We start from the raw sequence: 12,486 nt of genomic DNA on the forward strand, positions 1-12,486 counted from the left end.
AATATCCAAACCGGTCTCAGATACATTAGTTTTTGGATATTTGTAGATTCTATATATTAAAAACTAAATTCATCTGGACTTAGGAATACTCAATGCGAAACCCACATGGAAATTTATAATATCCGAATGAAACCTAGTTTCTAAACTCAAAAAACATGATATCCAAAAGATATAACTCGTATCTGAGCATGTACTCGAATGTCAAATTATTATAGTTAATATATAAAATAAATGTTGTCAAAATATCACAGTAAATAAGTTAATGAGGTAGTTAAAATTGAGAGAATAAATGTTAAAGATAAAATAAAAATTAAAAAGTAAGTTTTGAGTTGTAATTTGTAATAAATGATGTCAGTTTATTTAGTAAAGATAATAAATGAATAGGTTAGAATTGATTAAAAATAGAATGGGAATCTATAAAAAAAAAATGAAAAATATGAAAGTATTATTTTGTACTAATATCCATGTTTCCAAACAATTTTCATTTATACGAATATTCTTGTTTCCAAATAGTTCTTATTTGTACTTCAGTTTTAATAATATATATATTATTTTTAGTGTAGAATTAGGTGTTATTGTTGGATATGGCGAAAAATATATAACACTAAAACACTAAATTTAATGTTGAAATTAACCAAATTTGCTGTCATTGGCTGAGATGTCTATTATGCCTTCACACTCTAATTTGTCAACAGATTTAGCACAGTTCCAATACTTGACACACCAGCCTGGTTCCTTAAAGCCAATCAGGGAACCCATTTAAGACAAGCTGTAGAGAGCTAGACTCCTACCACACAACCTGCGTATTTGCCATGATGATAACTTCTTTATCTCCAACCTATAATGGTTTCTCTGAGCGAACATTTGCACACTTTTTCAGAATACCCATGATGCATACAGTGCTACTACCCATCTGCAGTCGCTTCTCTGTAAACCACTCGCTTTCAATCAAATATACACGCTTTTTTAGCTTTCATAAGCCTGTGACCGACATTCCTTGTATGTCTACAACCAGCCAGATTTCACAATCGTGTAATCCGCACATGTTGGGTATATGTTTTCTTAATAAAAAAAAATAAGTTCCAAATTTCCTTGTTTCTCTATCTCTCGTTCACGTCCCTGTTCTTCGTTACCAAGTGATTCATAAACCAAATTGTTAGGGTAACAACCAAATCTAACATATAAGATCTAAGGCTATCAAGTAAAAGTTAAAACAGTGTGGTTTCAATGAGCTTGGACATTCAGGTGTCCAATCTGTTTTTTTTTTTGGGTATGAAACTTAGCTCTATTCAAATATTCTGAAAGTACTTCGGATCCAATTTACATTTTTTTGAATTCGGTTCGGATATAGTAACACATTTTAAACCTGGTTAAAATCGTTTAAAATTCGGATTCATTTCTAATTCAGATTTCAATTACCAAACAAATATGAGGTGTGTTTCTAAATTCGAACCTATTCAGCGTCATCTAGAAACAAATATGAGGTGTGTTTCTCTAAAATTCTACTCTTTTTCTTTATGTTTTTGTTCTGTTTTTGATTCTCTGTTTATCTGATTTGATTCTCTGTTTTTGATTCCATGTTTCTCTGGTTTGTAATCTTTTGTTGCTTTGAGACTGAAAGATGTTCATTGGAAACTCGTGTCGTTGATGCAGATGGCGTCTAATGACTTTCATCGAGAGGCAATGGGTGACGAAGATAGTGGACAAGAGACAGAAGACGATGTTGAAACGCAACCAAGTCATGTGAATAAAGGCAAAGGAGTTGCTGGTTCTGCTCAAGGCGTAAGGAAGAAAACAAGATCTCCTGTTTGGGAACATTTCATCAGACAAGAAAAGGACTACGACAAATGTAATTGTCGATACTGTGGGAAAGAGATGTCTTGTCCAACATCATCTGGAACTTCTAACCTGATGCATCATTCGAAAATATGCAAGTCGCACTCTGCCTTTAAAGCGGCAAAAGCGTTCACTGAGTAGCAGAGTCAGACAGAGTTAAATCAAGATCAAGAAGGGAATCTTAGTTTTGGAAAGGTGTCTGACGAAGTGTTCCATGAAGCTACAAATGAGATGATCGTATTAGCTGAGTTGCCGTTAGCTTTCAGCGAATGTCTAGGCTGGAAACATTTCTGCAATAAAATGAAGCTCGACAATCCTCACGGGAAATAGTGAAGATGTACGTTCAAAGGAAAGCATCAATGAAGAATTTTTTTGGAGAGAACAAACACAGATTGTCCTTCACTACAGATATATGGGTTGCTCCATTCACAAAAGTCAGCTACATGGTAATAACTGCACATTTTATTGATGTCAACTGGAAGTTAAAGAAGATGATTATTGGTTTCAAGAATGTACCATATCATAAAGGAGGCACAATCTCTAAATGTCTTCTAGATTGCTTATCTAAGTGGGATATCAAGAAGGTCTTTTCTATAACATTGGACAATGCAACAGCAAACACTTCGGCTATGAGGAAGTTCAAAGAAAGATTCATTTTGAAAATGGCGATGAAGCATTGGTTCTCAAAGGCAACTTTCTGCATATTATGTGTTCAACGCACATACTGAATCTGATAGTGAAAGAAGGTATGCTGGAGGTCGCTGCTAGTTTGTCAAACAAAATTGGCTTCACAACGTTTGACCAAAAAAGAAAATTGGTTTCACAACATAACGACGCCAATCACGTTGAACTGATGTTCTGTTATACTATCAGACTATCATCCCTGACAGGAGGTCACGTACTCTAAAGTCTTGTCTCATTTTTTTTGTCAACAAAGTGTTGTCTTAATATTCCAAAAAATCGAGTTAAACGAAGTCTTCCTTGACTGGAAATAAAAACACTGACTTTTCTACGCTCTCCACACCATAAATTAAGCTAAAACTTTCTGAAGAACAAAAAAAAATACAAAGACATGTTCGTGAAGCTCCTCACCATTTTCTTCTTCTTTTCCTTCACACTACTCTCTCAGTTCCCAAAATCCTCTTCCCAAACTCTTGACTTCACGTACAATGGCTTCCTTCCTCCACTAACCGATATATCCCTCGAAGGTATCGCCGCCGTCACACCCAACGGTCTCTTGAAACTAACCAACTACACCATGCAGAAAACGGGTCACGCCTTCCACACCAAACCAGTCCGGTTCAAAGATCTTCAAGACGGCACCGTTTCTTCCTTCTCCACGACTTTTGTCTTCTCTATTCATTCCGAGATCCCGAGCCTTAGCGGCTACGGCATGGCTTTCGTCATCGCTCCTAACCCAAGGCTCCGTTACGCGACGGCAAGTCAATACATGGGTCTCTTCAACATAACAAACGACGGTAATGTCACTAATCACGTGTTCGCTATCGAGTTTGATACGATCCAGAGTCCAAAGTTCAATGATACGGACGATAACCATGTGGGAATAGATATCAATAGCTTGATATCTGTGGAGAGTTCGCCAGCTGGGTACTGGGACAAAAATGGTCAGTTCAAGAACCTTTTATTGATCAGTGGCAGACGGATGCAGGTTTGGGTTGATTATGATGGCCTTACCCACCAGATGGATGTAACAATGGCTCCCTACGCTAAGGACAAACCGAAAAAACCGCTTGTTTCTATCGTCAGAGATCTTTCTTCCGTTCTTCAGCAAGACATGTTCGTAGGATTCTCGTCTGCGACCGGTACTATTGTGTCGGAATATTATGTTCTCGGGTGGAGTTTTCGGGTGAAGGGCAATGCTCGGCCGTTGGACTTATCAAAACTTCCCAAACTTCCGAGGTGGGAGCCCAAAAGAATATACAGCATCTACAAGACTTGGATGCCATCCGTTTGCATATTTTTTGTTCCCTTCTTGTTTATTTCCACGCTCATCATACTCGTGCGCTTTGTAATGAAGAGGAGGAGAAAGTTTAAGGAGGAGCTCGAAGATTGGGAAACAAGGCTTGGGAAGAACCGAATGAAGTTCAAGGACTTGTACTGTGCCACCAAAGGGTTCAATGAGAGTGACCTTCTCGGATCCGGTGGGTTTGGAACCGTTTACAGAGGTGTCATGCCAAGGACAAAGAAAGAGATCGCTGTGAAAAGAGTCTCCAACAAATCCCATCAAGGGTTGAAAGAGTTTGTGTCTGAGGTTGTGAGTATTGGTCGGATGGGTCATCGGAACTTAGTCCCACTCCTGGGTTATTGCCGCAGTAGAGACGAGCTTCTTCTGGTGTACGAGTACATGCCTAATGGAAGCTTAGACAAGTATTTGCATAATAGTCCTCCAGAGGTAACTCTCGACTGGAAACAAAGGATTAAAGTCATTAAAGGTGTGGCATCCGCCTTATTCTACCTTCACGAGGAATGGGAACAAGTGGTGATTCACCGTGACATCAAAGCCAGCAACGTCTTGTTAGACTCGGAGCACAATGGGAGACTTGGGGATTTCGGTTTAGCTCGATTGTGCGGCCACGGGTCAGACCCTCAAACCACGCTAGTCGCTGGAACGTGGGGATACCTAGCCCCTGATCACGTCAGGACAGGACGGGCCACTACTGCTACCGATATTTTTGCGTTTGGGGTGCTTTTACTAGAAGTAGCATGCGGTAGACGTCCTATCGAGATTCGGAACGAGAATGGTGAGAGGGTCTTTATTTTGGATTGGGTTTTGGGATTTTGGAGTGAGGGAAATATCTTGGACGCCAAGGACCCAAAGATAGGGACGGAATATGACCGAACAGAGGTCGAAATGGTTTTGAAGCTAGGTTTGATGTGCACTCACTCCAACCCACATGATAGACCAGCTATGAGACAAGTGTTACATTATCTCATGGGAGATGCAATATTACCAGATTTGTCCCCTTTGGACTTGGGTGGGAATGAGATGTTGGAAATCCACCACGAACTTAGCGAGACAGGCATGTTCACATGTGGGTCTTCGATGGTTAATTCTATAGTCTCCGCTTCCAGTGGGAGGTGAATTTTCAATATTTCAACGTTTGTGACTCGAGCACCACCCCTAGTGGTAGGTAGAGATACTAATTCAAGTATCTCAATAATAAAATATCAATACTTTTCATAACTATATATTTTAAGTCTAATCTTTGTAAATAAAATTTATCATTCAAAAATTGACATGTGTTTCTATTGGTTCTAAAGGAGCTACATACGGATTCTCCCAAAATCTGCCTTTTCCCCCACTTTCTGATTTTTTTATTTTTAGACTTTAGATACTCTAACAATAGACTAGCGATGGACACGGTCTAACGTTACAGATTGTAGAAAATATACTATCGGCATCAGATATGGGACCGTGTTGTACGTTAACTTGAAATAAATAAAACTTTATGAACGTGTAAGACCAGTTTAGTAGTTTAATTTTGCATTCGGTGGAGTTGATAGCTGGTTGTGTAACGGTGAAGACGTTAGAACAGAGTAGCAGCCAACCTAGAACTCACCAAGAGCTTAAGGAAGGTAAATCAAGGTCTAGAAAGTGATCTGAGTAAGAGAGATCACCTCGAAGGAGCAGGATTTGGATGATGATAAGTTGTTTGAAGCGAGAGAGTTTGATAGACAAGAGGATAAGATAATTGTTTTTCTGATTATTTCCTGATGACTGAGGTCAGCCAGTACATAAAGAGGATCTCAAACGGTCACATACGACTCATTTGATGACTCCACAAAAGACAAGAACGAATGGGACAAACCCCCAATATCGTTTAAATTGAAAAGTAGAAACGGAAATAAAGATAAAGGTGATGACAGCTTGTAAGTCTGTCACACTACTCCCCATTTCAGAGCATCCTTGGCCTCAAGGATCAAAGTGAGGAAACTTGGAGATGAAATCCTGGTAGAACTCCCAAGTGGCCTGATCGGGACTGGACCCTTTCCACTGCACAAGAACCTTGGTAACTGCTGCATTGCGATGCTTCACCATTTTCTTTTCCAAGATGCACTCTGGTTCTTTTGCATTACCAAGATCCTGATAGTATTGTGGCAATGCAAGAGCATCAGTGGGAGGGTTAGGGCAGAGCTTCAGCTGGCTTACGTGAAAGGTGTCGTGGATTGCTGACCCTGCAGGGAGATCCAACTTATAAGCGACAAGGCCAACTCTATCCAAGACTCTGAAAGGACCATAGAAGCGAGGTGATAGTTTGTGAGGCACGTTTCTGTTCTTGAGGGAGTGTTGCTTGTAGGGCTGCAGTTTCAAGTAGGCGTGATCACCTATCTTGAGCTCTCTGTGGGAACGGTGAGAGTCAGCAGACTGCTTCATACGGTTTTGAGCCCGTAACAAGTGGAACTTAAGCATGTTGATTATCTCCTCGCGCTTCTGCAAGCTTCGGTCAACAACTGCAGACGAACTCTCACCAGGAAGGTAGGGAAGGTGAGTTGGTGGTACCTGACCGTAAATGATCTCGTAGGGAGAGCACTTGATCGAAGAGTGGTAGGTTGTGTTGTACCACCATTCAGCTAACGGGAGCCACTTGGACCAAGACTGAGGCGTTTCAGCGGTCATACAGCGCAGGTATGTCTCGAGTGTCTTGTTTGTTGCCTCTGTCTGACCATCTGTTTGTGGGTGGTAAGCAGTAGAGCGTTTTAGATCAACTCCTTGAACCCGAAACAGCTCCTTCCAAACATCACTCAGGAAAGTAGGGTCCCTATCACTGACAATGTCTTTTGGCATGCCGTGTAGCTTGAAGACTTGATCAAGGTAGACCTGAGCCACTTCAATGGCGGTATATGGGTGTGACAACGACATGAAATGAGCGTTTTTGCTGAGTCTGTCCACCACTACCATGATGCAGTGTTTCCCATTTGAAGGAGGCAGACCTTCAATAAAATCCATGCTGATGGATTCCCACACTCCATTAGGGACTGGAAGGGGTTGCAAGAGACCCGGTTTTGCCGCCAAGTCATTCTTGTTCCTCTGACAAACTCCACAGTTGCGCACGTAACTCTGTATCTCCACGTTCATCCTCGGCCAATAAAACAGAGATTTAATACGCTGCGATGTAGCATCTCTACCGGAATGACCGCCCACAGCGGAGTCGTGAAGCCAACGCAGAATGTGAAGCTTTACATCAGCATCATTTCCGACAACCAGCTTGCCTTTTCGCCTCAGTTCCGCATTTGTAAAGGTGAAGGCAGGGTGGGATCTGGGGTCTCTTTGCAGCTCAGAGATGATCTTGTTTAGAGAAGGGTCAGTGTGCCACAATAACTTGATGGAGTCAAAGAAACCATGGTGGGACTGAGACAGAGTGATGTTGAGGAGCTGAGAACCAGAGACTCTAGACAAAGCGTCAGCAGCCACATTCTCTTTCCCCTGCTTGTATTGGATTTCGAAGGTGTAACCCATGAGCTTCGATATCCACATATGCTGGAAGGGAGTCGACATCTTCTGCTCCAGTAAGTACTTTAAACTCTTTTGGTCTGTTTTGATGATGAAAGGCCTATGGGCTAGGTAGGCGTTCCAAGATTGCACTGCATAGACCACTGCTAATAGTTCCTTCTCATACACAGATAGGGATTGATGGCGGGGACCAAGGGCTCGACTGATATAGGAGATTGGATGGTTATCCTGCATCAGTACTGCGCCTATGCCCGTGTTAGAAGCGTCAGTCTCCACGATGAAAGTTTTCTCAAAGTTTGGTAGCGCTAAAACGGGAGCTGAAGATAACGCCTTCTTGAGTTCAAGTAGAGCAGTAGAGGCAGCAAGATTCCAAGCAAACGCTTCCTTCTTCAACAAGGTAGTTAAGGGTCGTGCAATGATGCTGTAACCCAAGATGAACCGTCGGTAATAATTGGCAAGGCCTAAGAAACTCCTCAACTGTTTCTGTGTTGTAGGGACAGGCCATTGCTCAATAGTCTTGATCTTGCTTGGATCAGTACTTACACCTTCAGCTGAGATAAAGTGGCCTAGGTACTCGATCACAGTGGCGCCAAAAGTGCATTTTGACGGTTTGAGGTACAGCTGCTCTTGCTGAAGAATCTGAAAGACCTCACGGAGATGCTGAAGGTGCGCCTCCCAACTGTTGCTGTAGATCAGTATGTCATCGAAGAAGACAAGGAGGAACTTGCGAAGCACACCTTCAAAGACTCTGTTCATCAGATTTTGGAAAGTGCAGGGAGCGTTGGTGAGGCCGAAAGGCATCACGAGGTATTCATAGTGACCCGAGTGTGTCTTGAAAGCGGTTTTATAGACATCAGCAGGGTCCATACGAAGCTGGTGGAAGCCTGCGCGAAGGTCTAGTTTGGAGAAGTATTTGGCACCTCCCAACTCGTCAAGTAAGTCCTCAAGTAAAGGGATAGGGTACTTATCCTTGATGGTTTGCTTGTTGAGACCCCTGAAATCAACGCAAAGTCTCCAAGTGCCATCTTTCTTTTTAACCAGAACCACCGGGGAGGCGTAAGGGCTTGAGCTGCACTGGATGATACCTTGGCTTAGCATATCACGGACCATTTTGTCAATGATGTCCTTTTGGAGTGTGGAGTAACGGTAAGGCCTTAGGTTTATTGGGTTAGCTCCTGACTCCAACGGGATCTTGTGGTCATGACCTGTGCGGAAAGGAGGCAGCTCAGAGGGTTCTTCGAACAGACAGGAGAAGTCCGCTAGAAGAACTTGCAGAGCAGGATCATGCTCCATCTTATCTCCCACAGCAGAGAAATGAGAAAACAGAGAGCTTGGTTCAAGTTCTAGAGCCTGTTCCTCAGTTATTTCCCTTACGTGCAGCATAGCTATCTGTGGTTGCTTTGATAATAGCTTGTCTAAGGTGTCGCCTTTAATGACTTTGCAGCCATCTTTGGTGATTCCTCTCAAGACATTCTTCACGCCGTTTAGTGTAAACTCCATTCGGGGGTTTAAGAAATCCCATAGAATAGGGCCAAGTGTAGAGAGCCATTGCACTCCTAAGACCAAATCGCAGCTGTCTAAGGGGAGTGTTCTGATCTCAGAAGTGTAAGAGTAGCCTTGAACCTTCCAGGAGAAGTTACTACACTTGTAACGTGAGAGCATCGTGCTACCATTCGCTGCGGTGACTGCCAAAGGTTTGGTCTTTTCCAGTGAACATCCAATCTCGTTTGCAACGTTGATGTCGATGAAATTATGAGTGCTGCCGTTATCGATCAGTATGTAGAGTTTACGTTTCCCACATTGACCAATGACTCTCATGCAGTTGAAAGTAGAAGAGCCGTTGAGAGCGTTGACAGAGATCACGGGTGTGTTCTCGATCTTGGCCTCCGTTGTGACAGCAAGGTGTTCTTCAGAGTCATCATCCGACTCAGATAAAGACAGATCCTCATCATCGTTACCGTCCAGAACAAAGATTTGAGATTTTCTGTGTTTGGCGCTATGTCCTGGTGTATACACTTCGTCACAGAACATACATAGGCCTTTTGCTCTCCTGTCCTGCATCTCCTGATAAGAGAACTTACGAGGCGGTTTGTCGTTGTTTGCGGGTAGGGTGAGGGTTTTAGGGGTGGGTTTTTGGGTTGTAGGTGTTGGGAGGAGAGGAGGGTTGGAGGTTTGTTTGGTGGGGAAGGGAGGGTTGTGTTTGTAGTTGGGATTGAAGGGAGCTTTAGGGGGTTTGGATGGGGTGTGGAGTAGGGAGGCTTCGTGTAGCATAGCTATCCTTGCAGCGCCAGCAATCGTAGTGAATTCAAACTGTCTAGTGTGAAGAGACAGATGGATGTTCAAGTTGGCGAGGAAGATGCTAATAGCGTGTGGTTCAGGTAACGCGATTCGCATTCTGGCGGTTTCAAACTTGTCTAAGTAGTCGACCACAGAATCAGAACCTTGTTTGAGCGCCACAAGCTCAGCAAAAGGGTCGTCATAGAGTTCGCTAAAGCGACCTGAGATAGCAACCACATACTCAGTCCATGAAGGAAAGAGACCAAACCTAGTGCTCATAAAGTTTTGATGCCACTGGTTTGCTTTGCCGGTGAGATACAGAGCGGCGAGGCGAACTTTGAGCTCCGGTGGGGTACCGTCGATATCAAAGAACTGTTCGCACTTCGAGATCCAGTCTCGGAGTTGAGAGCCATCAAAAGATGGGAACCCAAGCTTCGAAAGACGAGATGCCAAAGGGTTTCGAGCGCGGTGGTTGTTGGGGTTGTCGGAGTAACCGGTGATGTCAGGCGGGTCGGGTGGGTGGTTTGGTGTGTAGGGAAGCGGAGTGGGAGGGTTTGAAGGGCCGGGATCCATAGGGGCTTTTCCAGTCGCTTGAAGTGGGGGGATGGAGTTGAACATCATCGCCTCGAGTCTGTCGAATCGAGAGTTGATGGAGTCGTTGTTGGCTTTCACTTCGGCGGTGAGTAAGTCGTGAAGAGATCTCATTTCGTCGACTTGTTCAGTCAAAGACCTCTCTTGCAGACGTGTTTCAACCATGGTGCCGAGGGTCGAATGAATCTGATACCAATGTAACGGTGAAGACGTTAGAACAGAGTAGCAGCCAACCTAGAACTCACCAAGAGCTTAAGGAAGGTAAATCAAGGCCTAGAAAGTGATCTGAGTAAGAGAGATCACCTCGAAGGAGCAGGATTTGGATGATGATAAGTTGTTTGAAGCGAGAGAGTTTGATAGACAAGAGGATAAGATAATTGTTTTTCTGATTATTTCCTGATGACTGAGGTCAGCCAGTACATAAAGAGGATCTCAAACGGTCACATACGACTCATTTGATGACTCCACAAAAGACAAGAACGAATGGGACAAACCCCCAATATCGTTTAAATTGAAAAGTAGAAACGGAAATAAAGATAAAGGTGATGACAGCTTGTAAGTCTGTCACAGGTTGATGTGACGCCTTGAAAGGGAAAGACACATTTGCGTTCCCACGCTTAAGTCAAGCTGCAGACAGAGTCTCCTTTCACATAATGTTGCCGGCGTTGGTGACGAGCATATTTGCCATGAAGATAACGTCTTCACCTACAACATGTTCAAACAATAAGAGGCAAAACAAAACGCGGCTGGGGAAAGACAATAATGCAAACAAAAGTATCTGTGAGGTTATAAGATCACCAATGCAAATCTCCGGATTATACTTTTAAGTCTTGTGATTCTTGATACTAACAAAACCTTCATAGTCAGTCACCACCTCAGATAGAAGCCGAGCATACGTCTCACTCCACTGTTTCTTTTCAGAGCAGTGCTTGTTAAAGAATTTGAAGCATTGGCTTAGGGCATCATCTATGCAAAATTACTAAAGGGCATATTTATAGAACTTTTATTTTGTATGGTCTATTGATAACTATTTGTTAAGTTTTTCTTAACTAAAATCCAGATTACTATTAATACTTTTTTAAAAAAAATTTACAATCAAAACTTGATTAGGTCTACATTTATTGAATTTTCATTAAAAACATATTCTTTTTTTTTATCAAATCACTACTAATAACTTTTGACAACTCTTTATAGATTATTATTTATTCTAAATTGTAAAATGATATTTGTAATTGAAATATTAGTAAATTTTATTTCTATGTTTTGGTGTGTTATAGTTTCTTACAAGTTAGCATAAAAGCGTAAGAATTATTTTTGAGTAAGTTTTTATATGAAACTTTTATCATACAAAAATAATAATTTTATATGATTTCATTGAAAAAACAATTAGTAAAGGTTTATTTCTTTGGCCTATGGCATATAAAATCCCTGTCTTTTTTTTTATTAACAATATAAAAATCCTTGTCACTGCTCTGTTTCTTCTGATTCACAATGTGGGCAAACCTCATCGACTCCATTTTTTCTACAGTACAATGTCCTAAGATGCTTCCCATTGCTTTCTCCATAATAATGAAATCCAGAAAGTTTGATTGTTGTATTGTACACTTCCCTTATCTTTTTTTTTTCTCACAAATTGAAATTATATTAATGGCTCAAGGCCCAAACGGTACATGGTAGAAGCTCATAAACCTAACAACAAACCAAACTAAAGTCCATACAAGAAATGGGCAGACTTCAACCAAAAGAAATTGGGCCAATCCCAAAACCACAAAAACCAACAAGTCTCCACCGACACTTTGAAGAGCCCAAACACGTGTCACGATCCTCAGACAAACGGACATACGTGTCACACTATCTTCCCAACCCGACGAGCGCCGCCGTTGCATGTTTTCTCCGGCTACCACGACCGAGACTCACCCGTCGTTGCAGATCCTCGGAGCCAAACCAACTTAAGACCACCGGAGAGCTTCATCAGGATTAACCCGAGGTCTCACCCCAATCAACGCAACCCGCCTCTCTTTCATCACCGCTTCAAAGCGCCGGAGAGCCTCCATCATCGATTCGAGAGTTCCACAGATCCGACGTCGAAACCCACAAACTCGCTACCAAACCGAAAGAAACCGGAGCATAAAAAGCCTCCTCCTAAAAACGCAAACTGAAACCGCATATTCTCTTTTGACAGAAAGGAGTCACACCGGAGCACCAAAGCCGACCATCCATCGAAGGAGCGATGCGACGACGGAAACCATATATCAAACCGAAAATCAGAAAAAGACGGAACTTTAAATGTAGGAGGGCAAACAAGTAAG

The 12,486-nt window shown here is 42.4% G+C and overlaps 1 protein-coding gene across 1 annotated transcript; it reads left to right on the forward strand.

Annotated features, from left to right (window-relative positions):
* Positions 1–2,872: 2,872 nt before the first annotated feature.
* LOC108846762 (L-type lectin-domain containing receptor kinase IV.4-like) lies at positions 2,873–5,036 on the forward strand. The gene has a single exon (XM_018619969.2). The coding sequence runs from the start codon at positions 2,909–2,911 to the stop codon at positions 4,937–4,939; it is 2,031 nt and encodes a 676-aa protein (XP_018475471.1). The 5' UTR covers positions 2,873–2,908; the 3' UTR covers positions 4,940–5,036.
* Positions 5,037–12,486: the final 7,450 nt, after the last annotated feature.

The sequence above is a fragment of the Raphanus sativus genome, chromosome 3 (genome assembly GCF_000801105.2).
Source record: "Raphanus sativus cultivar WK10039 chromosome 3, ASM80110v3, whole genome shotgun sequence".
In the NCBI taxonomy this organism is placed as follows: domain Eukaryota; kingdom Viridiplantae; phylum Streptophyta; class Magnoliopsida; order Brassicales; family Brassicaceae; genus Raphanus; species Raphanus sativus.